Here is a 26,547-nt window from a genome sequence, read left to right on the forward strand (position 1 = left end):
GGCCATTGTGCCCAGGACCGTCACCGACCAAGACTGCCTGGAAATCTTTACATAATAGTCCATCATTCCCAAGATCCAGAAATAAGACAATAACCCCTATCAGATCATCCTACCCGACAGAACTTAATTCTTGTCATCTTGAATCCATTATTTGCAAATATGCAACTGTTTTGATGCTGAGCATCACTTCAAGTGTTTGTTTCCTGGAAACACTACCATTTTCCCATTGCTATGGTTACCCACACACTCTACTGCACTATCCCACACCGGGATAGTGTGAAAGCTCATAGCTTCTTCCAAAAATGGAAAACTAACCAATTCCCATCCATCAACATCCTCCTCAGCCTGGCTGAGTGCAGTCTCACTCTGCACAACCTCTCTTTCAACTGCTCGCACTTCTCCTAAATAAAAAAATGTGTTACTACGGGTACCCACATAGACCACAGCGAAGTCTGTCATCTTGAGGAATACTTCAGGCCCACTTGTTCCTCTCTTTGCTCGTTACAGGGATGACTGCTTGGTGCAGCTTCCTGCACTTGTCACGAACTAGAAAATGTCATTGAAATTGTTTCCAATTTCTATCTTCAAACTCCTTCATCTGATCCACGTCTGATTCTTCTTTGAATCTTTTACTCTCCATTGATTGGCTACTTCCTCATGTTCACTGCAAGCCACGGACAGGGACAGCTATTACCTCTTCATGTCCTGATTCCTGTAAAGACCCCATTCCATTCTTCTAGTTTTTCTGGCGCCATCACGTCAGTCCAAGTGATACTGCTGCCAAAACAGCACTTCCAACATATCTTCCTGTTACCTCAACCAAGGACTCCAACTCATTGTAGTTAACAAGACCCCCCAACATGCCCAAGCCACTTCATGCATCTACCACTTTTAGCCCTTCCCCTCCATCCTCATTTTCCACCCACCGTCCGCTGTATTTTCCAGATCATCCTTCAGCATTTTCAACAGCTTTAATGGGATATCTCCACCTTAGTGCTTTTTTTGGTTTTGCTAGGTCGATCTAATTTCTTATCCCCCTCACAGTGCAGTCAAGTGGTTTTTTTACATCTCATTTGGACGCGACCACTGTTCCTTCACTATATCAGTTATCACTGTCTTTGGCTGTTTCATTATTAAATCTTCTGCCATTTCATCTCCCTGCCTCCACAGGCCTTCTCATTTGCTCTTTTGGCCCCTGCTTTCCTCCTCGCTGGCACTGGCCTAAAATGCTCTAACATTTTTTAGATTAGATTAGATTACTTACAGTGTGGAAACAGGCCCTTCAGCCCAACAAGTCCACACCGACCCGCCAAAGTGCAACCCACCCAGACCCACCTAACACTACGGGCAATTTAGCATGGCCAATTCACCTAACCTGCACATTTTTGGACTGTGGGAGGAAACTGGAGCACCCGGAGGAAACACACGCAGACACGGGGAGAATGTGCAAACTCCACATAGTCAGTCGCCTGAGGCGGGAATTGAACCCAGGTCTCTGATGCTGTGAGGCAGCAGTGCTAACCACTGTGCCACCCGTTTCTCGTTTAGAGTCACGAGGTGATTTTAATCACTGCGCTGTCAGTCAGTTATAGAGTCATACAGATGTACATTTCGGAAACACACCCTTGGGTCCAACTCTTTCATGCCTACCAAATATCCTAAACTAAACTAGCCACATTGGCAGCACTTGGCCCATATCCCTCTAAACCCTTCCTTTTCACACACCCATCCACCACTTCCTCTGGCAGCTCGTTCCATATATACACCACCCTCTGCATGAAAAGTTTGCCTTAGTTCCCTTTTAAATCTTTCCCCTCACCTTAAATCTATGCCCTCTAGTTTTGGACTCCCCCACCTCGGGGAAATGACCTTGTCTATTCACTATAACCATGGTCCAGGGACCTAACACAGCACTATTTTTCTTCAGTTCTGATGACTGGTTAACTGAGTTTCTCTCCACACCTTCCACTTAATCTGTTCAGTTTTCATTCTTCTATGATGCCATTTTACTGTCATGTAAAACATGAATGCAGCAATGTTCTCTGAATCACCATGATGTGAAGTACTGACAGAGTTAGACTGATGAAAGTAGCAGTAACTATGCTACGTTAAGTCACCAATCATTTCAAGGAGGCATGTGTTTTAAAAGGAAACATAATACTATGGACAGACATAAAATCTGAAACATTCCCACTGCAGCAAGTAATAACTACCTGTCAAGTGTTGGGCTCTTTAGTGTAAACCCATCAGTCACTGCTCTATTTTAGCATTGCAGCTTCAAAGTTTGAGAGAGTATTTTTTATTTAACATCCTCGATTTTGTAATTGATTGAAAAGATCTGGAATTTAATGGGAAACATCAGTGAGCACTTTCATTCATCACTCAGTGCCTGACTCAGATAACAGGAATCTCTACATGACATAGTTGAGAAGGAATGATTAGCCTTGCCAGGATTGCAACAAATTCTAGCTATGACAAGAGATATACTGTCTTTGTAACAAAGCTTTGCGAGAAAGCAAAGAATTGGCATTTTCATCTGCTCATTTTGAGGCCCCATTCAAAGCTGCTCTCCACTGATCTTTACAACTTAACAGTCATTCACAAAGTCCAGCAGTAACATAGAAGCAACTTTTGCAACCGTGTGTGTTTGGGGGTGAGGTGTACACGAAAGACAGAGAGAGGGTGCTGTGTGAGCAGATGCTGAGGGGGTGAGTACAGTCAGGGTCATACAGCATGGAAACAGACCATTCAGTTCAACTAGTCCACATCGACCATATTTCTAAACTAAACTAATCCCACTTGCCTGCATTTGGCCAATATCCCTCCAAATCTTTCCTATTCACATACTTATCCAAATGTCTTTTAAATGTTCTAACTATACCTGCTTCCACCATTTACCCTAGTAATTCATTCGACACACAAACCACTGTGTAAAAATACTGCCCCTCATGTTCTTTTTAAATCTTTCTCCTCTCACTTTAAAAATATGGCCCCTAATTTTGAACTCCCCCACCTTAGGTGAATAACAAAGGTATTTTCTCTTATCTCTGCCGCTTATGATTTTATAATCCTCTGGAAGGTAACCCCTCAACCTCTTATGCAGAAGTGGAAAAGAAAAGTCCTTGCCTATCCAGCCTATTTTTATAACTCAAACCCTCCTTTCCAGGCAACATCCTGGTAATTCTTTTTCAGAACCCTTTCCATTTTAATAAATATCCTTCCTATAACAAGTGACCAGAACTGGACACAGTATTCCAGAAGAGGCCTCACCAAATTTGGGTGGCACGGTGGCTCAGTGGTTAGCACTGCTGCCTCACAGCGCCAGGGACCCGGGTTCGATTCCAGCCTCGGGCGACTATCTGTGTGGAGTTTGCACATTCTCCCAATGTCTGCGTGGGTTTCCTCTGGGTGCTCCAGTTTCCTTCCACAGTCCAAAGATGTGCAGGTCAGGTGAATTGGCCATGCTAAATTGCCCATCGTGTTAGGTGCATTAGTCAGGGGTAAATGTAGGGAAATGAGTCTGGGTGGGTTACTCTTCGGAGGGTCGGTGTGGACTGGTTGGCCGAAGGGCCTGTTTCCACACTGTAAGGAATCTAATCTTAAAAAAAACACACTGTACAACTTCAACATGACTTCCTAGCTTCTTATGCTCAAAGGTCTGAGCAATGAAGGCAAGTGTGCTAAACACTTTCTTAAATCACCCTGTCTACCTTTGATGCAAATTTCAAAGAATTATGCACCTGAACCCTCAGGTCTCTGTTCTACAACACTACCCAGGGCCTTACCATTAATTGTACAAGTCCTGCCCTTGTTTGTTTTACCAAAATGCAACAGCTCTCATTTATCCAAATTAAACTCCATCTGCCACTCCTCAGCCCATTGACCCAATTGATCAAGATCTCTTTGTAAAATCTGATAACCTTCTTCACTGACCATTATATCACCAGTTTTGGTGTTATCTGCAAACTTAGTAACCATGCCTCCTATATTCTCATCCAAACCATTTACTCACCACTGATGTCAGACTCACAGGTCTACAGCCTTTCTTAAATAAAGGCACATTAGCCACCCTCCAGTCCTTCGGCAGTTCACTTGTAGTTATCGATGATGCAAATTTTCCTGCTTCGGGCCCCGCAATTTCCTCTAACTTCCCACAATGTCCTGGGGTACACTTGATCAGACAGTGGAGATTTATCCACCTTTATGTTTTCTAAGACCTCTAACACTTCCCCTTGGTGATGTGCACTGTTTTCAAAATATCAGTCTTTATTTCCCAGAGTTCTCTAGCTACTATTTCTTTCTCCACAGTAAAAACTTATGCAAAATATTCATATCACATCTCCTGAGGTTCAATACAAAGACAATTTTGTTGAACTTTAAAGGGCCCCTAATCCTCTTTCTAGTTGCTGTTTTGCTCTTAATGTACTTGGAGAATTTCCTTAGATTGTTCTGAACCTTATCTGCCATGGTGCTCTCATATCGCCCCTTTGCCTTCCAGATTTTCCTCTTAAAACACCCTTACATTCTTTGTACTCCAAGAGATTCATTTGATCAGATTGTCTACATCTAATATGATTCTTTTTTATTCTTGACTAGAACCTCTATTGTTCCCTAACCTTACCAGCCTTACATTTCACTCAGGAATGGAACATCTCTGAATGCTTATTTTCATATTTTTGAAAGCCTCCCAATGGTTAGTCTTCCCTTTACCTGCAAAAAAAGCCTTTGGAAGTTCCTGTCTCATTCCATTAAAATTTGCCTTACTCTAATTACAAACTTTCATGGAAGGCTTATCCTTTTCCATAACTATTTCTAAGTTAACATAATTATGATCACTAGTCCCAAATTGTTTCCTTATTATCATTTCAGTCACTTGATCTGCCTTATTTCCTAAGAGAAGGTCAAGTTTTGCTCCTTCTTTAATAGGAACATTTGCATATTGATAAAGAAAATTATCTTGAACACACTTAACAAATTCCTCACCATCCAAACTTTTAACACTATGGTAGACCCAGTCAATATTTGGAAAGTTAAAATCCCTATTACAACCCTATTTTTCTTACATATATCTGAGCTCTCTCTCCATATTTACTCAATTTCCCTCAGACTATTAGAGGAGTCTATGGTACAATCCCTTCATCCCGTTCTTATTTCAATCCATATATTTTCACTGTATGATCCTTCAGAAATGTCCTAATTACAGTGGAAATGTTTTCGTTAATCAAAAGCACTCTCCCGCCTCTTTTGTCTCTCTTTCTACCCTTCCTACAGCATTTCAAATCCAGAACATTGAGCTGCCAGTCTTGTCCCCATCCTCAGCTATGTTTCTGTAATAGCTATAATGTCTCTGTCCCATGTTCCATACATGCCCTGAGTTCACCAGCCTTACTGGTAAGACCCCTTGCATTGAAATAAATGCAGTTTAATGCTTCAGAGTTACCTCATTCTCTGACTTGCTCTTGTCTGTTTTTTTCGAATTAATTTGCTCTTTTCTGATTCAGGACCACCTCATCTGTCTTTGTATTTTCTTCATACTAAGGAACCCCATTCCCCCCTCTAATAATTTTACAGACTCCCAAAACAGAACTAGCAAATCTCCCGATCAGGATATTGTTCTTTTTCCAGTTCAGGTGAAATCTATCCCTTTTGAACACGTTTTTTCTGAGATCCTAATGATCCAAGAATCTGAATCCTTGCAAGTTGCATCACCTCTCAGCCTTCACTTATCATCCCCACTCTATTATTACTTCCTTCATTAGAACTTAGCACCAGGAGTAAACCTGAAGTTCTGAAGTTCAACTTCTTTAACCTATCTAACCTCTTATATTCACTCGGCAAAGCTTTTCCTTAACTACATCATTCCTACCAATATTTGCAAATTATGGTTTCTCAGTCGCCCCTTTGACAATAGTTAGAGACAAAAAAAAAACTGCAGATGCTGGAATCCAAGATAGACAAGCATGAGGCTGGAAGAGCACAGCAAACCAGTCAGCCCTTTGACAATAGGCTTCAAACGTTTTGAGACATCTCTAACCCTGTCACCAGGAAAGCAACATACTATCCTAGATTCACACTCATTGCTGCAGAATGTCCTGTCTGTGTCCTTGACAAGAGAGTCCCCCCCATAGCAATTATTCTTTTAAATCTTGACAAACTCTGCCTAACATCTCGTGCCCAAGATCTGACTGCCACTTCCATTTTCCTCTAAGAGACTATACCCAAAAGTGAGGATCTGTTTGGGAGAGAAAGAGCTACAGAAAAATCCTGATCTCCCTGCTTACCTTTCCTGTCAGTCACCCATCTGACTGATCCTGCTGTGTAATCACTTCTTGAAATCTACTAACCATTTAATGTGTCCGTTGAATGCCCTCAGTAACATTAAGCTGAAAAAGGAGCCCTCAACAGCACTTTATACAAAAATAAATTACCTTTCCTTACCAGCAGATTTTAATCATGCTAAAGAGAAAACATAAACAAAAATCTTAAAAGAAACCATCAAGCACTCATCGAACAAAGTTAAAAATCACACAACACCATGTTATAGTCCAACAGGTTTATTTGGAAGCACTAGCTTTCGGACTGCTGCTCCTTCATCAGGTGGTTGTGGAGAAACATTTTTTGCTATAAATTCTGTGCCTTACAATCATATTCTGCACAACCACCTGATGAAGGAGCAGCATTTGAAAGCTAGGTGCTTCCAAATAAACCTGTTGGCCTATAACCTGGTGTTATGTGATTTTTAAACTTTGTACACCCCAGTCCAACACCAGCATCTCCAAATCATCGAAAAGAAGAATGCTTTCTCAAGTCCTTCAACCACAGGAATAGTGGGTAGGGAATGAACATTTAAGGGGTGAATGTGGTGCCTATCAAGTTGATTGCTCTGTCTAGATGGTGTCAAACTTCTTGAATAATGTTGGATCTACACCCATCCAGCATTCCATCACACCCTTGACTTATACCTTGCAGACGGTGGACAGACTTTGGGGAGTCAGGGGGCAAGTTACTCACTGCAGAATTCCCAACCTTTAACCTGCTCATCCCTACTCAACTTATATGGCTTTGTCACGTTAAGTTTTCAATTAGTGGTAACTCCAAAAGATGTTGATGAAAACAGAAAATGTATCTTTTTGCTTTCTCTAATCTTATAGCTGAAATTAGCATTTTAATCCAAGCCAGAAGACTTTGCTTATGCTGTTACTGTCAGCCAAAGAGATCAGGCATACACAGGGATAGTCCATGCTACTGTCAATGGAAATCCTGTTGACATCCACTGTCCTACTGTGTACACGGTCAAGTTTCAGTTCACAGCAAACATAATTCTACATCGAGCAAAGTAAACATGTGTCCAGAGGGTCTGGTATCAAGACACCACCAACATGGATCATAACACAGCAGAAAGAAATTTGGGAGTTAGGAGCAAAGCTGGAGCATTCAAATCTCCAAATGTAGCTACTGTGGGAAGCTCACCTATTACATTAGCCATGAGAGAAACCCAACGCCATAATCTATACAGAGTAAGAGAGTGATTGTTTTTTTGTAAGGAAAATAAAATCAAAATATGTATGTCTTACAATAGTAAAATAGGAAATGATTCAACCAAAGGGTACTGTATCTAAACTGTTCTCCCTTTTAAATAACTTTGTTCCATGCAGTGGTGCAATCCATACGATGTCTTCCTTTTTTCTGGTTGATACATGCATTCTACAGGTGTTTCAAACATTGTAAATCTAGGAGGGGAAAATTCAAGTCGATCAAAGATCCCTTTTTTTAAAACAAAGCCCAGATAGGAAGCTGACCAAACACAAGGGAAGCTGGCAATGAAATGAGATGAGAATATCTAAAAATAAGTAGACACAATTTAGATGTAGCATAGCGCTTATTTGATATCATATCCCACACACGTTGGCCCCCTACCCTACCTGCTTGCGTTGATTTCCGCCTGGCTTTCTTGATATCTTCTTCTGTTTTGTAAGTAGATTTATTCTCCAGTTGTTGAGTTTTGAATTCCAGATCCTTTTGCCTCTCTGCCAAAGCTTTTCGAGCCTGTAGAAAGGGTGAAACCAATCAACATTAGATCTAAAGAGAAGTCAGTCTCTCCTTGTTGAGATCCATCTGAACAATAAAACATTTTACATTTTATCTAACACCTGACACAATCAAATCCAGAAAGCACAGCATGAACACCGGAGCAAGGTGGGGACCTAATGCACAATTAAACAAGTTACATTTTGAGGGAACATCGTAATAAAAAAGTACAGAAGAGAGCTCTCGAAAACAGCTACATAGCAACTGTACCAGTCATTGGTGATAGTAAAGTGGTTGAAGGGGACACGATAACAGGACCCCAGGCATAATGAGAGAGCTGTAAGAGAGGCTGTACTGAAGTTGAATTGTTGAGACAACTGATCTATCTAATATGATCAACAAAGTTAGAAGTGATCAGCAAATTCTATGCATTAAAAATTTAGGTTTCTCTTTTCGTAGAAGCTTCAATCTTTTGAATGGCAGTGATCATTAAGTGTATCTTAAAGACATAACTTGTTCTGGTAATGTAAGCAAAGGTAAGATTGAAGGTTTAACTGATAAATAGCAAATATAATAGAACAATGAAGAGCCAACACAGTGAGTCAAAGGTTCAGAGCCTCCATGCTATTGAGCTCAGTTCGACTGCTGTTCGGGGGTACCAGGTGATTTTCATGTGATTTTCCAAGGGTCACTTACAATGACACTTTTTTAGATTAGATTAGATTGCTTAGTGTGGAAACAGGCCTTTCGGCCCAACAAGTCCACACCGACCCGCCGAAGCGCAACCCACCCAGACCCATTTACCCCTTTACCTAACACTACAGGCAATTTAGCATGGCCAATTCACCTAACCTGCACATTTTTGGGAAGGAACCGGAGCACCCAGAGGAAACCCACACAGACACAGGGAGAATGTGCAAACTCCACACAGACAGTCGCCTGAGGCAGGAATTGAACCCGGGTCTCTGGCACTGAGAGGCGGCAGTGCTAATCACTGAACCGAGGCTTTATAGCAAATCTGTATGCCATAGCCACAGGTTCAGAAGTTACATTTGTGACAAGTGCCAGACGATGATCATCTCCACCAAGCAAGAATTTAACCATTGCACAAACAACTTTCTGGGGGGACCATTTACCAGAAACTGAGGCTTTCAGAACAATTGAGGGGCTCAAAATTCTATAGTGGACAACTTGCCTCCTGTCTCCCCAAACCTTTTTCACCATCCAAAAGGCGCAAGTTTAGAATCATGATGGAATACTCCCCACGTGCCTGGCTGAGTGCAGCGCCAACACTCAAGAAGCTCAACTCTTTCCAGGACAAAACAGCCCAACAGATTGGCACCCCATCCACCTCCTTCAACATTTGCACCCTTCCCCACTGAGGCACATTGCAATACAATCATCTACAATATGCACTGCAATAACTTGCCAAAGCTCCTTGGACAGTATCTTCCAATCCCACAACCTCTACCACCTACAAGGACAAGGGCAGTAGAGACATGGGAATACCAGCCCATGTAAGTTCCCTTCTAAGTTACACAATATCCTGACTTGGACATATATCACTGATCCTTCACAGTCGCTGAGTCAAATTCTAAAACTCCTCTCCAACAGCATTTTAGGTGTCCCTCAGCCCAAGGGACTACAGAATTCAAGAAAGCAGCTTCATAGCAATTAAGGTTGGGCAATAAATGCTGGCCTGGCCATTGACACCCTCATCCTGGTAATGAATAAAACCTTTGGTCATCAGCATAGAACAGGAGACTGCACATGGAGCAGAGTATTCTTTGGGAGGTTTGCAGATCGCTAACCACCATGGGAGTGGAGGGGAAGTGGGAGGGGGGGGGGGGTGATTTTCTTTCCTCGATTGTCAATCCTAGCTTCACACTTGGGTAAGTATGGAAGGGTGGGGCCTTGTTGCAGATTAATGTCACATCATACCTTTCAAATATCATAAATCATAAGAAATAGGAACAGGAATGGGCTGTTCAGGCCCTCAACCCTGCTCAATAGGACCATGGCTAATCCGACATTCCTCTGGTAACCTTTGATTGCTCTACTGATCAAGAATCAGTCGATAAGATCCAGAGTCTAACTTCAATTATTTGACCTTTGAATCACTCCAATGGTCTTAAGACCAGTGTAACCACCTTACTATACAATACAGCTTACAGTACGCTTCTACCTTTGCATTTCCAATCTGCCATATTGGTGGAGGTGATTTATTATTTGATGAGGAGCCAAATTTCTAGCCTTCATATTTCAGGGACCTTTAATTTTTTTTTTAAATTAAGCAAAGTATTTTGCTAGCAGTAACCACTGTTCAAATGAATTTCACATGTTCTGCTTTTGGCAGCTGGTCAACTCATTTGGTATTACACCCACAGGCAGGTGAGCAAAGGCAGTGATCCACACACAAGACAACAACTTTCATATCTGTACAGTTTTCAGCAAATAACTGGTCACGTCTGAGTCCTTCAGGGATTTCCTGTAGAATCATCACTTGGAATGGGGTCTGAATTTTACACCAGTGAGCGTACACAGCACAATAGTATCTTACCACCTTAACCCTCAGAGCAACGGTGGACCTTTTGCTGCTGCAGCAAACTTGACCTCCTGGTCACTCATTACCAGAACCAAACAAGTGGGAAGGAGGAATCCCAGCAGCAACACCTCAATTTGCACAAAGCCAACAGCCTACTATAGCAGAGTGCTAACAAGGCTTTGTTGTCCCTATCCTTGCCTCTCGGGGGTGGAGGAGGCAGGGTTGTGTTGCCTCCCTGGTGCGAACAATCAGGTATTGACTGGGTCTCCCTCTCCCCTCCAGGCAACAGCGTACGGTGTTATCTGGTGAAAAGACAGTGAGGCTGCTCGCATTGTGATCACTCCTTGCAGTGGTTACAAATCCCTGATGGAAGAAGGGGAGTGGAATCTCTCCTGAATGATTAAATATAAAAAGCGAGTCTGGCTATTCCAACGGTGCAATGACTGCCACCTTTTGTGCAGTCTACAATAACCTGGACCAGTGAAAACTCCCCGAGAGGAGTGTGAGACTTGGCATGACTGGCTACAGGGGTCTTGGTATTAATCAAGTTGGATGCGCTGACGAACAGTGACCTGGATTGTGAAATGCTGCCATGTCAACAGCATTGGCCTGAAATGAACAAAGGAGTGGGGTCTCAAGATCTTCCTCCAAGCATGCCAGCCTCCACTTCATCGAATTCTTACAATGCAGAGACCATTCAGCCCATTAAGTCTGCACCAAACCTCTGAAGAGCATCCCACTGAGATCCATTCCCCCCGCCCTTCCCCTTCCCATAACCCTGCATTTCTCATGGCTAATCCACCTAGCCTACACATTCCTGGACACTACGGGCATTTTAGCATGGCCACTCTGCCTAACCTGCACATCTTTGGACTGTGGGAGGAAACCAGAGCACCTGGAGGAAGCCCACGCAGACATTGGGACAATGTGCAAACTCCACAAAGAGTCACCCATGGCTGGAATCGAACCCAGTTCCTGAGCCTGCAAGACTGACTGCTAACCACTGAGCCACTGTGTTGCCCATAATTCCCTGAGTCACAACCTCTGGAGGCACTGTTCCTTCAAATCATTCAGAAAGTTGACCATTGACCTCCAGGCAGGTTACAATGCTTTAGATGGTCCTCTGCAACCATTCCAGCTGATCCATCAAGCAGCATGTGACTGTGGAGAATATGAAAGCTGATGCTTCTTTTTAGTTGCTTCCCGTATTGATGAGGCACCTGAACTGGCGGCTGTTGCAACTACTCATCTACCACAGGTACAACCGTCTCACAATCAGTGAAAATGTACAATGTCATGGGCAACATGAAAACCTGCCCCTCAGAACAACTCAAAGAACTTAAACCATTTAGCACCAATTTACTGTACATACACAAACACACTTAGTTCAACCTAAGAGCCTGAATGTGACTGACCTCAAACTTGTCTGTTTAACCCTTTGTAGCACAACATAAATGCTTCAATTTCAATGATCTCCTACTGCGAGTTTACATTCTCCAAGTGACCATATTACAGACAAGTATGTGAACCATTCACTGTTGGGAAAGAGGCAGTGTGACCTCAAAATACCCAAGTTAATTACGTAAAATGGTTAAAACAATAATAAATGGGTTTTAATGCGAATGTACGATAGGTTACCACTTTGGAAAAAATATGTTCAGAGGAATTTGAGAAAGGTTGGACCCAAAAGATATTTGGATAACCATGAACTTAAAACAGGTACAGAAAATCATACTGGGGGAAAAGGAATTCTGGCCTTTATATCTAGAGAGGTAGAATATAAGCGATTTAATACATACTTCAGTTACACAATGTCCTGGTTAGGTCACACCTGAAATACCGTGTGCGGTTCTGGGCATTACACTTTGGGTAGGGTATCATGGCTTTGGAGGGAGAGCGATATAGATTTACAAAAGTGATAACTTGACTTTAGAGGTTAATTTTAAAGAGATGCCATAAATCAGAGTGCATTTCTCAAAATTTCATAGATTAAGATGTGAATCAATGAAAGTTTTTAAAATACTGAAGGAATTTGACAGGGCAGAAAGTGGACTCCACTGATTTGGGAATCTAGGATAAAAAGCATAAATATTTCAAGAGTGAAATTACGAAACAACTCTACAAATAAAACAAAGTAGTAGTTTGGAACTCCCTTCTACAAATAAGTGATGACCTAGGACAGTTCAAATTAAATTTGAAATTTGCAGATTTTTATGAATGCAAGTTATTAACGGGAATTATATGGGTCAAAGGTGGGTATGTGAAGCTGACTGAATAGTTGAACTGATTTGATGGCTAAATAATTCCCTTCTGTTCCTATGAATGGCTCTGTCAGTGTCTTCTTTGGAAGATATACCAGTCATGGTTTAGAGTCATACAGACCAGCAGAATCCAAGGTCAATTTGTCTCATGTTAGTTAGCCTCCAAGCAAATTTAAGGACACCTTAAATTGCTGCTCTCCTTGACACTAAACAAACCAGATGAACAAGAAAGAATATACCAAGAGCAATTATGGGCACGCCAGTGTTGGTAATCAGTGGAGTAAGTTTAACATTTGTGCGGTAGGGTAGGACAAGCACTAGGAAATTATCTGTACATTTTACATCTGGACTGTGACTGTCACCTAATTTATAATGTTGCAGAGGGTCAAAATCTACCTATGCAAAGATGTAAGGAAGACGTCAGACTGAAGGTTTGACTGTTCAGAGATAATTCCCATTAAGTGGTAACTAAATATGAAACCACATAGGGATGAAATGAGAGTGCGGATAAAGAGTGGAGCTGGAAAAAGCACAGCAGATCATGCAGCATCAGAGGAGAAGGGGGGTCGACATTTCAGGTCAGAATCTTTCCAGCGACTCCCCTTCTCCTCTGATGCTGCTTGACCTGCTGCACTTTTTCCAGCTCCACTCTGACTCTCCAGCATCTGAAGTCCTCGCTATCTCCAATAAAATGAGAGAGAAGTCAAGAAACTTGCTTATGCGAGTAGCAGTTTTCTGAATTGCTAACGACACAAACCACATTAGTTTGTTCATTTGTTACCTCTTTATTCTGACTGGGAAGAAGATTCATTTTTTGTTCGTCCAAACTTCCTTAAACATTACTCTAGCAGGATTAAACCAAGATTAATCCATAATATTGTAACAGTTGTTTTGTCAACTGCATTTAGAAAAAAAGAGCATTCTGTAGTTGACAACAAGCAGTATCATCCATGATGACCACACACTGTCTTATAGTAACATCAAGAATTAGAGACGCAGCTACAGTGAACGAAAAGTAGAGCACTTTCCTATGCTACACTGAAAAGAGGCTTTATTCATTTTTTGAACCGAACTAAATTGAATTGAGTTAACTTTATTGTCAGACATGGTCAGATGAGTACAGTGAAAAGTTTACAAGTTGCCAATTATGCCTCCATCTTAGACACAAAGGTTCCTAGGTACAGATTGTTCAGTACAAGTTCTTAGGAAAAAAATTAGAAAATAAAGGAATAAAAAGTACGGAATTGCAGGAATAAATTAAAAGACGAGAAATAAAAAGTTCAGAACATTGGTTCTTCTAATGCATTCCACACTTGTACCTCGCCCCCCCAATAAATTTAACTGATTAACCATTAACTCTTGGATGAATGGAAATACATGATTTCCTGACTGTTTTCGACATTGTTGCTAATGACTAAATGTAAAAAAGGTCCTTTAAAGAAACAAATAACGTGACTAAACTTGACCAGGCCTTCAGTGGGAATCTCCATTAAGTTTCTGCTGAATGTCATTTAATCCCTCAGTTCACAGGCCATGCTACTTGATTGTCATTTGCTTTTCGCACTTCAGATTTTTGCTGTGCTGCTTCTCTAATAAATGGAATGAGTTTGTCATCGAACCCTCTGCTCCTCTGAAGGTGTGGCTGAGAAGGCCAATCTATATTTGCAGCAAAGGCCCAGAGAGTGAACCTGCAGCTTACTGATATCAATGGGGTAATTTGACTCTTCTCAATTGTGTAGTCATGAGCCCTGGCAAACCAGCAGCCCATGTTCCATCTCTCCCAATTCTGCATTCTGTTAACTTTGCTGTTACCTTTCATCTCAAGCAACATCTAAAGACCTTTTTTTTTTCAAAAATTCAGTCTGTAGGACCTTGCTGTTCGCAAATTGGTTGCTGTGTTTCCTATATCACTGCAATGACTACTCTTTCAAAATATTTCTGTGCTCTAAAGCATTTTCTGCAAAGGGACTGTATATCATATACCATTGCTGTTACAACAAGGCTTGAGAGATATCTCAAGACATTTCAGGTCTTACAATTAAACTACACAAATGGGGAGAAATAATGCATCATTAAGAATTATAGATTTCTTGAAACAGCAAAGTTTTAGTTTTTCTCACATTTTCTCTCTCACCCAACTCCCTCTACCCCAACCGAGCCTCCCATACCTTCTCCACTGTCGCATAGCGAGTACTTAGTTGTTTGCGCAGGTCGGATATATGATGGTCAAACTTCTTCATATCCTTCTTGAAGTTCTCTCGAAATGACAACAAGGGTTTCTCCACTTCACTTTGCAGCTACGAGAAGGAAATAATTGAACTCTCATCAAGTAGGGAAAGAACAAACCATGGATTTTCAATAATATCAGGGAGCTCTTGAAATGTTTGTGGTCTAATGGTAAAATTCAATTTGCCTTTTTTGGGGATGTTACACGGTACAAAGGATGTCCTTTGATGAATATATTTTTTAATGAGACGATAAACAGCAGAAACCTTCAAATATAGATGTGATCTATTCTCTAAGGATTATAAAAAGGAAATCCTGTAATTAAGACAACGGAGAAAGTGTGCTGCTGGAAGAATGCTGGCATTGTGATGTAGTTATGTTTATCAAAACTGCTGCATCTTCACTGCTGGCTAAGTTGGAAGACATGTACAGAGCACAGAGCTATAGATCAGTTCCTGAACTTCTCCAAATTATTTGATCTCAGCCAGGCTGTTGAGGATGCTTGCAGTTGGCTTCAGGCTCTCCAAGGCTCGTGTGTGGGAGTATGGGGAGCGGCCAATATTCCCACTCCTGATTAAGGTCCAGTAATTCCTCTTGGAAAGCTCTTACTTCCTCAGCTGTGATTCCTAACCCCCACTGCGGCCAAACAGTTAAACTCTCTCCTACCTGGAAAGGCCAGGACATTGAATCGCATGTAAAAGTTGAATTGTATGCCAGTATGAATCAGCAGAAAAAAAGATTAAAGAGGGATAATAAATCAAATGCGCGCAAGGATATAGGTGTTCTGTGTCCCACTGGTCACATTTCGTGAACTGCCCCAATTTTGAAATACATGTGCCCAGAGAGCAAATATCCTCCCCAACCTATCTGTACCTAGAAAACTGGGACAAGCACTCAGTCATTAAGAAAGCCCATTTGCCATGTTGCATTTTCATAGGCGAATAGGATGAAGTATGGAGTGATGGTACAGTTGAAGTTTATTTTGAGTTAATTCACAGAAGGAAACAGGAACATATTTATAACACACACACACACACACACACACACAAACCCAAATCTGTCAGCTGAAAACATTCCAAATGGAAATAGCTCCAAATCTTTATCTGATCACGCTCCTAAGCACAATTACACAAACATAGTAATTATAGATAAGTCTGCAGGCTATGCTTTTCCTGTGTTAACAGACTGTAATCCTGGCTTGCAAATCACTTCCCATGTTGACTAGCAATCCCAAGCCTACCAGTCATATTTATACACACTTAGAAGTGAGTACAAAGTTTAAAGAAACTGCCTGAACTGTCAATACTGGGGAAGAAAGAGGGAAAATCTAAAGCTTCAGGAATGGTTTTCCTTAAGTTTTGTTTTGCGCTACTTTTTTTTGTTCAAGTTATTGATCCATGAGTAAAACACTATTACCTTTGATGAAAATTTCAGATGAACCTCAGCCTCATCTGCCAAACTTTTCTTCACCTGTGTCCAAGACTCTCCCAAAGTGCTGTGAAGATGGAAAAATGAAAAATGCAAGGATTTTAGAAATTGGAAATGGCCATATACCTGACCTAGAGAATCTGTTTTGGGATCAATTTCAATTACCCACTTCACCATCTCCTACAAACTGTTCTTTACTCTAAAACACATGGTGCAATAGTTGTTCTAGTCACTATGGATAACATTATAAATACATGGAACTAAAATGCATTGAAAAATTTGGTAGTGACCAAGCTAGTTCGTCATTCACACAATGTCTGCTCCAATAACTTCTTTACTAATTGGTTTCCAAAGTCTGTTAACATTTGTACAAAACTTTGGTATGACTACCTTCTTTTAGAAACAAATTCCATGTCAGCATGGTATTTATATAACATTCTAACATACATAAATCAAATACTTCTTTGCAATATTTCAGAATAATGCCAACATTAAAACTGCATTTTGCTTTAAATGACCATAGGAGAACGTTGTTGAACACAACTTCTAATTGTAAACACATCTCTATTATTTAAGCCCTTCACCATAGCTAGCAACTTCCTTAATTCCTTTTACAGAATTGAAAAATTCATTTAGCAACTTGCCCACAAAAGAAAAAGAGGCTCAGCGTGTTTAATCTTTACATACAAGTTAGATCCAGGATGTTCACATTAGATACTCGAGGGAAACCACACTCTCCCTAAAATTAGGCGACACGAGGTGGGTCCATATGTACAGCTATGACCTCTTGAGAACTGTGAGCAAACTGATGCTAATTCAACCCAGTAACTTATGCAAAAAGAGTTCCAGTTGAGAACTCTACTTCCACCTCTCAGGTTTAACATCAGTGCAAAGCCCAAATCACTGCATTGACAATAAAATTAAATGCCAAATCTGAGAGTCCCTCTGATTTGAAACAGTTACAATCTTTGCTTATGTCAAACCAGATCTAAAACTGCATACCTTTTAAGTCCATTTCCCTCTATCGTATCGGACATTCATGCATTGGGAGAAACTAGGATTGGACATGGAAGAGGATTTTTTCCCCACATTTCACATCAAGTTGAACAAATGGATACACATTGGGACTTCCTCTTATCATATATTCCCATGCCTCTTCTTTAAGCACTCTCATTAAACTCATACATCCCTGAACAAGCTTTTGGTCATCCATCCTAATTACGGTTATTTTGACATCCAAGTTTCCTACACCCCATGAAGTTCCTGGAGATGTCTTTCCACATGAAAAGAGCTTTATAAGTGAAACTTTGTCTGCTTATGCAGATCCAGCATTGGACACATTGTTGGCTCACAGGATATAAATGAGCAGGAGGCATTTAGATGGAGGGCTGCAGTGAAACATGAAACAAGTCCCAAACATGCCTTCACCTCTACAGTATTTACATCTGGCACCATGCAACCCATACAATCACATTTAGTCTTCTATAATGGTATATCGCCTTGGTGACAAGTCATTCATACCCCTAAAATACAGATCAAAAGCCATTTTAGAAGTTATAAATTCCTTTAGAAAGAAGCTGAACATTAAGATAGAAATGCTACTTCAGATTACATCAGTGTTAAATTGTCAATATCAAGTCTGTTTTGACATCAGTTATCGTTCATTTAATATACTCTACATCTTTGCCATGCAGCCATTATTTGTAGTGAATGGCAAAGCAGGACAAAAGCCCTTTCCTGCTAAGTGTGTCTTCTCAATAAGCACCCACAATGCTGTGTGCCAGGAGTATGCAATCAGTAAGGGTAGGTTTTTGTCAGGCAACATTTCCTGTGCAGTGTCTCATTTGGCAGTAGCCTGGAGAGTTAGGCGTGGAGATTTTCATGGTCAATTTGTAGTGTTCCCAATTTTAGTTATTAACATGAATGACCAGAAATGGACCGTGTCTTGAACCAAATGCACTGATCCCTCCGACTCCCATCTATGGAGGTATTGTACTGGAAGCAACTTATTCTAAGCTCTTTATCCTTGTCACCTTATGGAGTTGTGTAGCATTGGTTCTTAAACTCATTGTATCATTTATTGCTGCAAATCATTTTCCCAAGACATCAACATATTCATATTTATGCAATTTTCAGGCTTTAGAAGCAAATATAGAATCATCCAAAAACAACGTGCTACTTTTTCTTATTGTCTCTCCTACTCTCAGTGCTCCACATTATTAATCTTAACATTTCACAGTAAACCATGACATAAAAGAAAATTCCTAAAGACAAATTTGTTAATTTCAAGTTTTTAATTTCTGGTACTGATGGGATGAGTTTTTGATTCCTCTCTGCTAGCTTTAAAATGTTCGTAGTTAAATGAAACAAAAACAGAAATTGACGGAAAAGCTCAGCAGGTTTGGCAGCATCTGCAGCTACTGAAGTTGGCAATACAAGTCAATAAGATAGTAAAGTTGGCGTAGGACATGCTTGCCTTCATTGTTTGGGGTGTTAAGTTATCAAGGTGGCAGCTGTATAAAAATTTAGTTAGGCCACATTTTGAGTATCATGTGCAGCTCTGTTCCCCACACTATAGGAAGGATGTGGAGGCTTTGGGGAGGGCGCAAAAGAGGTTTGCCAGAAGGTTGCCTAGATTGGAGAGGCTGGACAAATTTTGATTATTTTCATTTGAGCATTGGAGGCTGAGGGGCGACCTGAAAGATGTATATAAAATTATGAGAAGCATGGACAGGGTAGATAGAAGAGCTTTTTCCTCTCGGGTGGAAATGTCAAATACTGGGGGCATAGGTTTAAGGTGGGAGAGGAAATCTTTAAAGGAGATGTGCAAGAAGTAATTTTTTTTGACACAGTATGTACCTGAAATGCGATGCTAAGGGAGGTGGTAGAAGCAGTTAAGTTAGCTGCATTTAAGAGAGATATAGACAGACAGAAACAGGCAGGGAAAGAGAGATATGGACCATGTGCAGGCTGATGAGATGATTTGGAATGGCATCCTGGTCGGCAGACATGGTGGGCCGAATAGCCTGTTTCTATGCTGTACTGTTCTATGAAAACTGATCCTAAATTGGCAATTAAAGAAATTATGGTTGGTTGAGGAAATGGAAGCAATCAGATTATTGGGGCAAGAGATGAAATTTAGAGTTCGTGTTTAGACACAATTGTGTTAAGAGTGGAAATAAATCAGGAAACTTGACACAAAGTCTCAGCTCTGGATGGTTCTGCATTTAATCCATGTTTTAGCAAAATCTGCAAGTGTTCAATATTGGATTGGTAAAGCTTGTGAAGTGATCACGGGGCCTGAGACTGTATCAGCAGCAACATTCACTCAGGACTCTTATATCCAGTTCGCACATCAGTATCTACACTTCGTAGGGAAGGGATGGTTGCACTGAAAGATAGTGTAATTCTAAAAGCAGTAATCATCTTCAAAAAATCAAAACGACTTTATAGCTTTCTTGGCAATTTGCCAACTTCACTTATCACCCGTACATATGATGAAGTAACTCAAAAAGATTAGCAAGAACTTTTTATCAAAATGATCAACAAAGGAGACATTGTACATCTGTTGATGGTGAACCCATGAACTCAAAATAGAAAAAAGTCTAATGTCATTTCAAATTGTGCAAATCCATCCACAATCTTAAATGAAAGGCAATTGGACCTCATTAACTCTATTGCCAGGATTCAGGAATAATGTGATCAAAGTTAATGCTGACATTCTGGAATTTTTTTCCTGAAATGTTCATGTGTCCACAGACTAGGGAAATGAATAAAAATCATTGGAATGAATTATCCTTTGCCCTCTGTTGGGTTCTGGCACTCCCTCAGAAAATCACAACTGCATTGCATGAGAATTTAAATCACGAGTAAAAGGCAGTCCATTTTATGATCAGCCACTGCAGACTAGGGCCCACAAGTAGACCAACTGCTCCAAGTTGCACACTGCATTTCCAACCTGATTCATCATATGCTTGAAAATAAGACACTTAAAGTCTCTGACATTGACATCTTTGACATATACAAAGACAATGCCATATGTGATTAATTTTAATTTCAATGCAAGCCAATTGACAGCTAGTCCCCATTCACTGACAAAGTTCACCCCACCCTTGCCACAAATCAAATATTGCATTGAGAAATCGGAGGAAGACTTAGGGATAAACTGGTGATTCCAAAAAATTAATAGACTAATGTCATCATAATATGCCATCATTCTGACTGTTTCTAGCTTCACTGTCCTTTAAGTATTGTACCATTATCATCTTGCTGCTTACTTCTGCATTTTTTGCAAATATCTTGCTATATATCAAACATTACTATTATTTATGGTCTGAAGATAAAGGTTTGTTGATGTGTGCACAAAACGTGGATAAGATGAGCCAGGCTTCGCTATTTGTGCCTCCTCAGGTCAGTGCTGGAGTCATAGGTCCTTGGGCAGATCGGACGGAGTTATTCTGAGGAAGCTCAGGCTTCTCAAGTCAGTGTTCAGCTCATTCCTTCCTCACTTCCCCACAGCACAGTAGTTAACCCCTGACTGAAGTCCTTGCTTGTCCAATGCTATTCATGCTGGGACTTGTGAGCAAGTCCCAACCACACACTACCGTTTTCAATGAAGCTGTCAGAGTGCATTTAAAACACTTATCTTCCCCTTTCTGTTTATAAGGTTAGATGGAGTTGTTTGAATTGTCCCACTGACAATGGTCTTAATGTATTCCGAAAAAAAATTAAACCACGAGCACTAAAACAATTAACTCAATTCTGATGCATTCAGATACTAAAAATGAACATATTAAATTTGCTGTATGCTTTGTTGGTCACAGGGTCTGCCCATCTGGTTGATCTATGCCACCTCCCAATTCTATAGTGGCAAGTTTTGCTTGATATCTCTACTTAGAGTCAGATGTACAGACCCTTCGGTCCAACCTGTCCACACCGACCAGATATCCCAACCCAATCTAGTCCCACCTGCCAGCACCCAGCCCATATCCCTTCAAACCCTTCCTATTCATGTACCCATCCAAATGCCTCTTAAATGCTGCAATTGTACCAGCCTCCACCACATCCTCTGGCAGCTCATTCCGTACACGTACCACCCTCTGCGTGAAAATTTTGCCCCTTTGGTCTCTTTTATATCTTTCCCCTCTCACCCTAAACCTATGTCCTCTAGTTCTGGACTATCCTATCCATGCCCTTCAATTTTGTAAACCTCTATAAGGTCACCCCTCAGCCTCCGACACTCCAGGGAAACAGCCCGAGCCTGTTCAGCCTCTCCCTATAGCTCAAATCCTCCAACCCTGGCAACATCCTTGAAAATCTTTTCTGAACCCTTTCAAATTTCTACTTGCACACAATTTTTTAAAAAATCATTCAAATGCAGTTTTAATGAAGAACATTTTCCATTTAAAGCTGTAGCAACACTTAGGAATGCAAAATCACAATAAAATGATAAACTCACCCTTCCTCTAGGCCCGCCAGTGGACTCTGGGAGAGCTTTGCTAGGTTTTTGGCATAGTCCTCTTCTATTTTAATCCTTTAAAAAATAGATATATATATATTTATTCAATGTTGATCCGAATAGCCACACCTTACAAGAAGAAAATTTCCTACTTTTGTATTCTTGGAACAAAATATTGCATTGTAAGCAAATATCAGAATGGTGCGTAAACTCAAAACATAGTTTGTCAATACAGCTTTTGTCCCAATCAGTTAGGGTGAAATTGTTTGGAATATCAATGCTTGATTTTCTTTAAGACAGGAGAGAAGGACAGAAAGAGTAGAGAACTGGAATTAATTAGCTAGTGCCACCAAACAGCCAACGCAGGTACGAGAGGCTAAACCACCTCCTTCTATCGATATTGTAATATTCTAGGATTCTAAAAAGCAGTCAGTCAGTCAGCTAATTGACCGTGCAATATTCTATATGCACAATATCACAATACCTACTCTAGGTCTGACACGAAGGTATGATTCCAATGACACAGGTTTATTTGAAACCACAAGCTTTTGCAGCACTGCCCCTTCATCAGACTATAACCTGGTGTCGTGTGATTTCGGACTTTGTCCACTTCAGTCCAACACCAGCATGTGGACATCTCAGGAAGACATGCAGTTTACCATCAATCCCATGACTTTGATTTTAAAATAATTTTTAAAAACTCATTTAAATGCAAGTGTGGTGACTTTTGACAACAGAAGTCAGTAATGGGAAACATTGTAACCTTTGAGTGCCAATGTATGTGCATGTGCGAAACATATGTCTTCGTTCAATATTCTTGTGTTTCAAAAGACTTCCCAAGGAACTAAATGGGAAGAAACTGTTAGGTTTACTTTGAGTTTCAAATATGTATTCACATAAGTTGACATGCATGGAAATGATTATAGGCAAGAACATTTTCTCCTTGAACTAGCAAGTGGTTTTCCTCTACTGCACCAGACCACACAGAATCTATTGATCCCTAAAGAGGATATGAGCCAGCAAATCCATTGGACAACAGGGATATTTAATATTTATTTTGTTCTCGTCAAACAGGACGATCCGCAGTGATGTGCAAGGCCACAAGAGGTTGGAGCTGAAATAGCCCATTGAGTTTGCTCTGTCACTCCATTAAATTGTCGTTGATCAGGCAACACAACTCCACTTTCCTGCCTTTACACCATAATCCTCAATTTCTTAACTGATTAAATTTCTGTCGATCTTAGTCTTGAATATACTGAATGGCCTTGCCTCTGCAGGGCTCAGTGGTGACAACTTCCGCAGATTCACTTCCATTGAAGAAAATAAATTCATCCTTATCTCGGTCGTAAATGTGTGACTCTTTATTTTGAGATAATGCCCTCTGGTTCCAGACTCTACCATAAGGGGAAACAGTCTTTCAGCATCCCTTAAGACGCATGTATGTTTCAAGGTGGTCATTTCCCATTCTAAACTCCAATGAGTACAATCTACTCAACCTCCTCTCATTAAGACAATCCCTCCATATCTGGTATCAGCCTCGTGAACTTTCTCTGGACTACTTCCAATGCCAGTATGTCTTTAGAAAAGTATTCCAGCTATGGTCTGACTAGTGCCTTCCAATTTTAGCAAAACCTCCCTATTTTTATAATCCAGTGCCTTTGAAATAAAGGCTAACATTCCATTTGCCTTCCATATTACCCACTGAACCTGGATGCTGGCTTGTGAATTGTGTTTGCTAATTATTTCACATTAATACACAAAGTGAGTTTATGGTGATTGAAATTACCGAACTTATGACAACAGTGGCTATGGTGATGCACTATGAATTAAAGTAACTTATTGATCTGTATCTGCCTTGCATGACCTAAGAATTTTCCTTAAGTGGTATTGAAGAAATACACTTGAGGGCATTCAGACCAACAAAAGAATATTACTGCTGCAGCCTTGCCTTATGCCATCCTATCAGAATGTTTGGCAGTGTGTACACACCTTCAAATGTGAAGTTTTAAGACTAATTAGAAACTAGCACCACTGAGACACTATGGTAAGCCAAGTTTGTAAACAAAAACACATCCCTGAAATTATTGTGCAAGATTGTTCCTAATCGTCAGATTGGATTTAAATTGCATAACGAAATGACCCAATATTTTAATCGCTTGTTAAATATTCTAGAAGTTCTGCAATGGACTTGTTGAATAGACCAAAGGTGCAAGTAGAGATGTACAAAATTTATCCCTTAACGAAGCATACAAAATGTTCATGGCTACTGACATCTGGCACATTCCATTTTAATTGCTCATTCTGGGGGCGAGACCAATGACAGTGGATCAACTGGCTGCATTACCCTGTATCCCAGTGGACAGGTAAATTGGGCATAACATTAAAAACTGAATCTACTTCCCAATAGACCTACGTATTCCTGGCCTTTCTTTCTCATCCAGCCAGCCCTGAGTAGGGGATTGCTAGAGTCAGACATAAATAAAGAGGAATAAATGAATGGATGTGAGGATTATGGACCTCAGCAGATTGCCTGAATTTATTCAGTGACTATGTAATTATGCCATAATCGTCAAACGGAGCCCTCCTCATAAAATCCTACCTAGGAAATTGCATATTGTTGCAACCTGCACTTCCAGCAGCTAAAGTTAGGAAACATATTCAAGAAGGTCCACCCTAATTCAGTGGGCAGCACTAATCACAAGCTGGTAAATCTGGGGTTCAACTTGAACTCAAATCTATCGCACTGCCATAAAACTGGACACATTCCATTTTTATAGCACTAGCTGCCATTAGCGAGTTTAAGTGTATGATGCAAATTATGTAAATGGGTAGGAGGATGGTACAACACATGGGTCAGGGAGTAGTCAGGTTGGGAGGATTAGTCAGGTGGTCAGGTCTGGTCAGGAGTTAGTATGGTTGAGTGTGGTGGTCAGATTGGGGGTGAGGCCAGTCCGAGGAGTCGGGGGTCAGTGAGTGATTGAGGTTCACTTCTGCAGTTAGATTTTAAACTAGATTTTTATCTGCCTACCATTTCCCAGAGTCGCTTTTTTTTAAAAAATTAACTCACGGGATATGGGCATCACTGGTTGACCAGCATTTAATCTTCAGCTCTAATTCAGGTTAAGTACATCGGAACTGTCCAGACGTTTGACTCTGCAGAGCATGGGAATTCCTTTTTGCTTGTTTAGGCTTCCCAGGCAACTCCCACAGAAATCAACTGTCTCAGGGTTTCTGCAGAATCTTGAAGCTTGTCTTGGATTGTGCGTGTTCTCTGGTGATCCAGAGACCAGAAGACGTGGCCCATTAAATCCAGGGGCTGCCTTCCCCTCTCTGATAACACCCTGGCAACTACATTGAGGAACATTGTCCTTGATTACGTTCCTCTTTCAACCAACTTAACAAATAAAGAGATTCTTGTCTGCTATCACATTGCCACGTATGGGACCTCACTATGTCCAAATTAACTGCCATGATTGTAGATCGCATCTGTGTCGAACAAAAGGATTTTTGGGACGTTCTTGTGTAAAAGGCCATTACAATTGAGAGTCTTTCTTGCTTATAAATGCAGAGGAAGCTGCATTTATATACATGTCAGTAGCTCCACTTTGTTTTGTTATCACTCATCGCATTCTCTCAAAAAATCTCATTCAAACCACAAAACAAGCTATTTCTCAAAGTTTGTGAAAGTGCCTATCTAGACATCTTTATAGCATTCTCCATCATACAATAATAGCAATAATGCTGGAAATTTAACAACAGCAACAGAAATAAAAGCAAGATAATTAAGTTGACCAAGTTTAACATTCATCAATATTCGGTATCAGACAGCTTCTTGCCAATTCCCTGCGCAATGGATCAAAGACGACACATCATAACCTATCTTTGTTACTACAAATGGGCCACATCCCAAAGGAAATACATTAGTATTCAGAAGTACAGTTTAAAAAGTGAAATACAAGTAAAACATTTAGACGATGAGTTGATGCAATTACCTTTCCCGAATAAATTCGGCCATTTCTTTCTGCATTTGTTTGCCCTTGAGCTGTTTCACAAGGATAATATCAAATCCAGCAATTGTGCTGTTGCTCTGGGGGTCCTTTTTGTCTGCCTGTTGAGAAAAGCAGGAAACAAAAAAGAATGTTTTGAAGAATATTCCTGTAAAAGATATATTTTGGTTTTCATTCACTTCAGAAAGTGGGGGGGGGGGGGGGAGAGAAGAGAGTGGAAGCCTGGATGCTGACATGCTCCAAAGTTTCTGACCATGATTGGTAGCGTTTATGGGATGCCTCGGTTGACAATCCAAGTTTCACATCCCATTCTACTCTGTTCTTTCTGTCTCACTACTCACTGGGATTTTTGTTCATGCATTCAGTCACCCAGACACAAAGTGGTACAACCAGGTCGGGAGAAACAAATGGCATGGCTGCGAACAGTATTAAGCAACAAGGGTAAATTTACAACACAAAGTGGCAACAAAATTGGAAATTTGGCGAGTCAATGTTTGGGATTGTCTAACTATTGAAATTAAAAGCTGTCAGGGCAGATTCATTACTTAGGAGGGACTAGGAATAAACGGGTCATTGTCATGTTGGCAAGCAATG

The 26,547-nt window shown here is 40.7% G+C and overlaps 1 protein-coding gene across 2 annotated transcripts in view; it reads right to left on the reverse strand.

Moving 5' to 3' along the window:
- Window positions 1-26,547, reverse strand: part of gas7b (growth arrest-specific 7b) — a 456,796-nt gene that overhangs the window by 34,325 nt on the left and 395,924 nt on the right. For both annotated transcript variants that reach the window (XM_043714439.2, XM_088000468.1), the window contains exons 7-11: window positions 25,939-26,054; window positions 21,947-22,021; window positions 16,477-16,555; window positions 15,003-15,131; window positions 7,923-8,046 (exon numbers count right to left, since the gene is read on the reverse strand). In XM_043714439.2, coding sequence (XP_043570374.1) covers window positions 7,923-8,046; window positions 15,003-15,131; window positions 16,477-16,555; window positions 21,947-22,021; window positions 25,939-26,054 — 523 coding nt within the window. The remainder of the gene's footprint in view (window positions 1-7,922; window positions 8,047-15,002; window positions 15,132-16,476; window positions 16,556-21,946; window positions 22,022-25,938; window positions 26,055-26,547) is intronic.

This window comes from Chiloscyllium plagiosum, unplaced genomic scaffold (assembly GCF_037043375.1).
Source record: "Chiloscyllium plagiosum isolate Xiang-an unplaced genomic scaffold, Cpla_swu_hap1 HiC_scaffold_25, whole genome shotgun sequence".
Lineage (NCBI taxonomy): Eukaryota > Metazoa > Chordata > Chondrichthyes > Orectolobiformes > Hemiscylliidae > Chiloscyllium > Chiloscyllium plagiosum.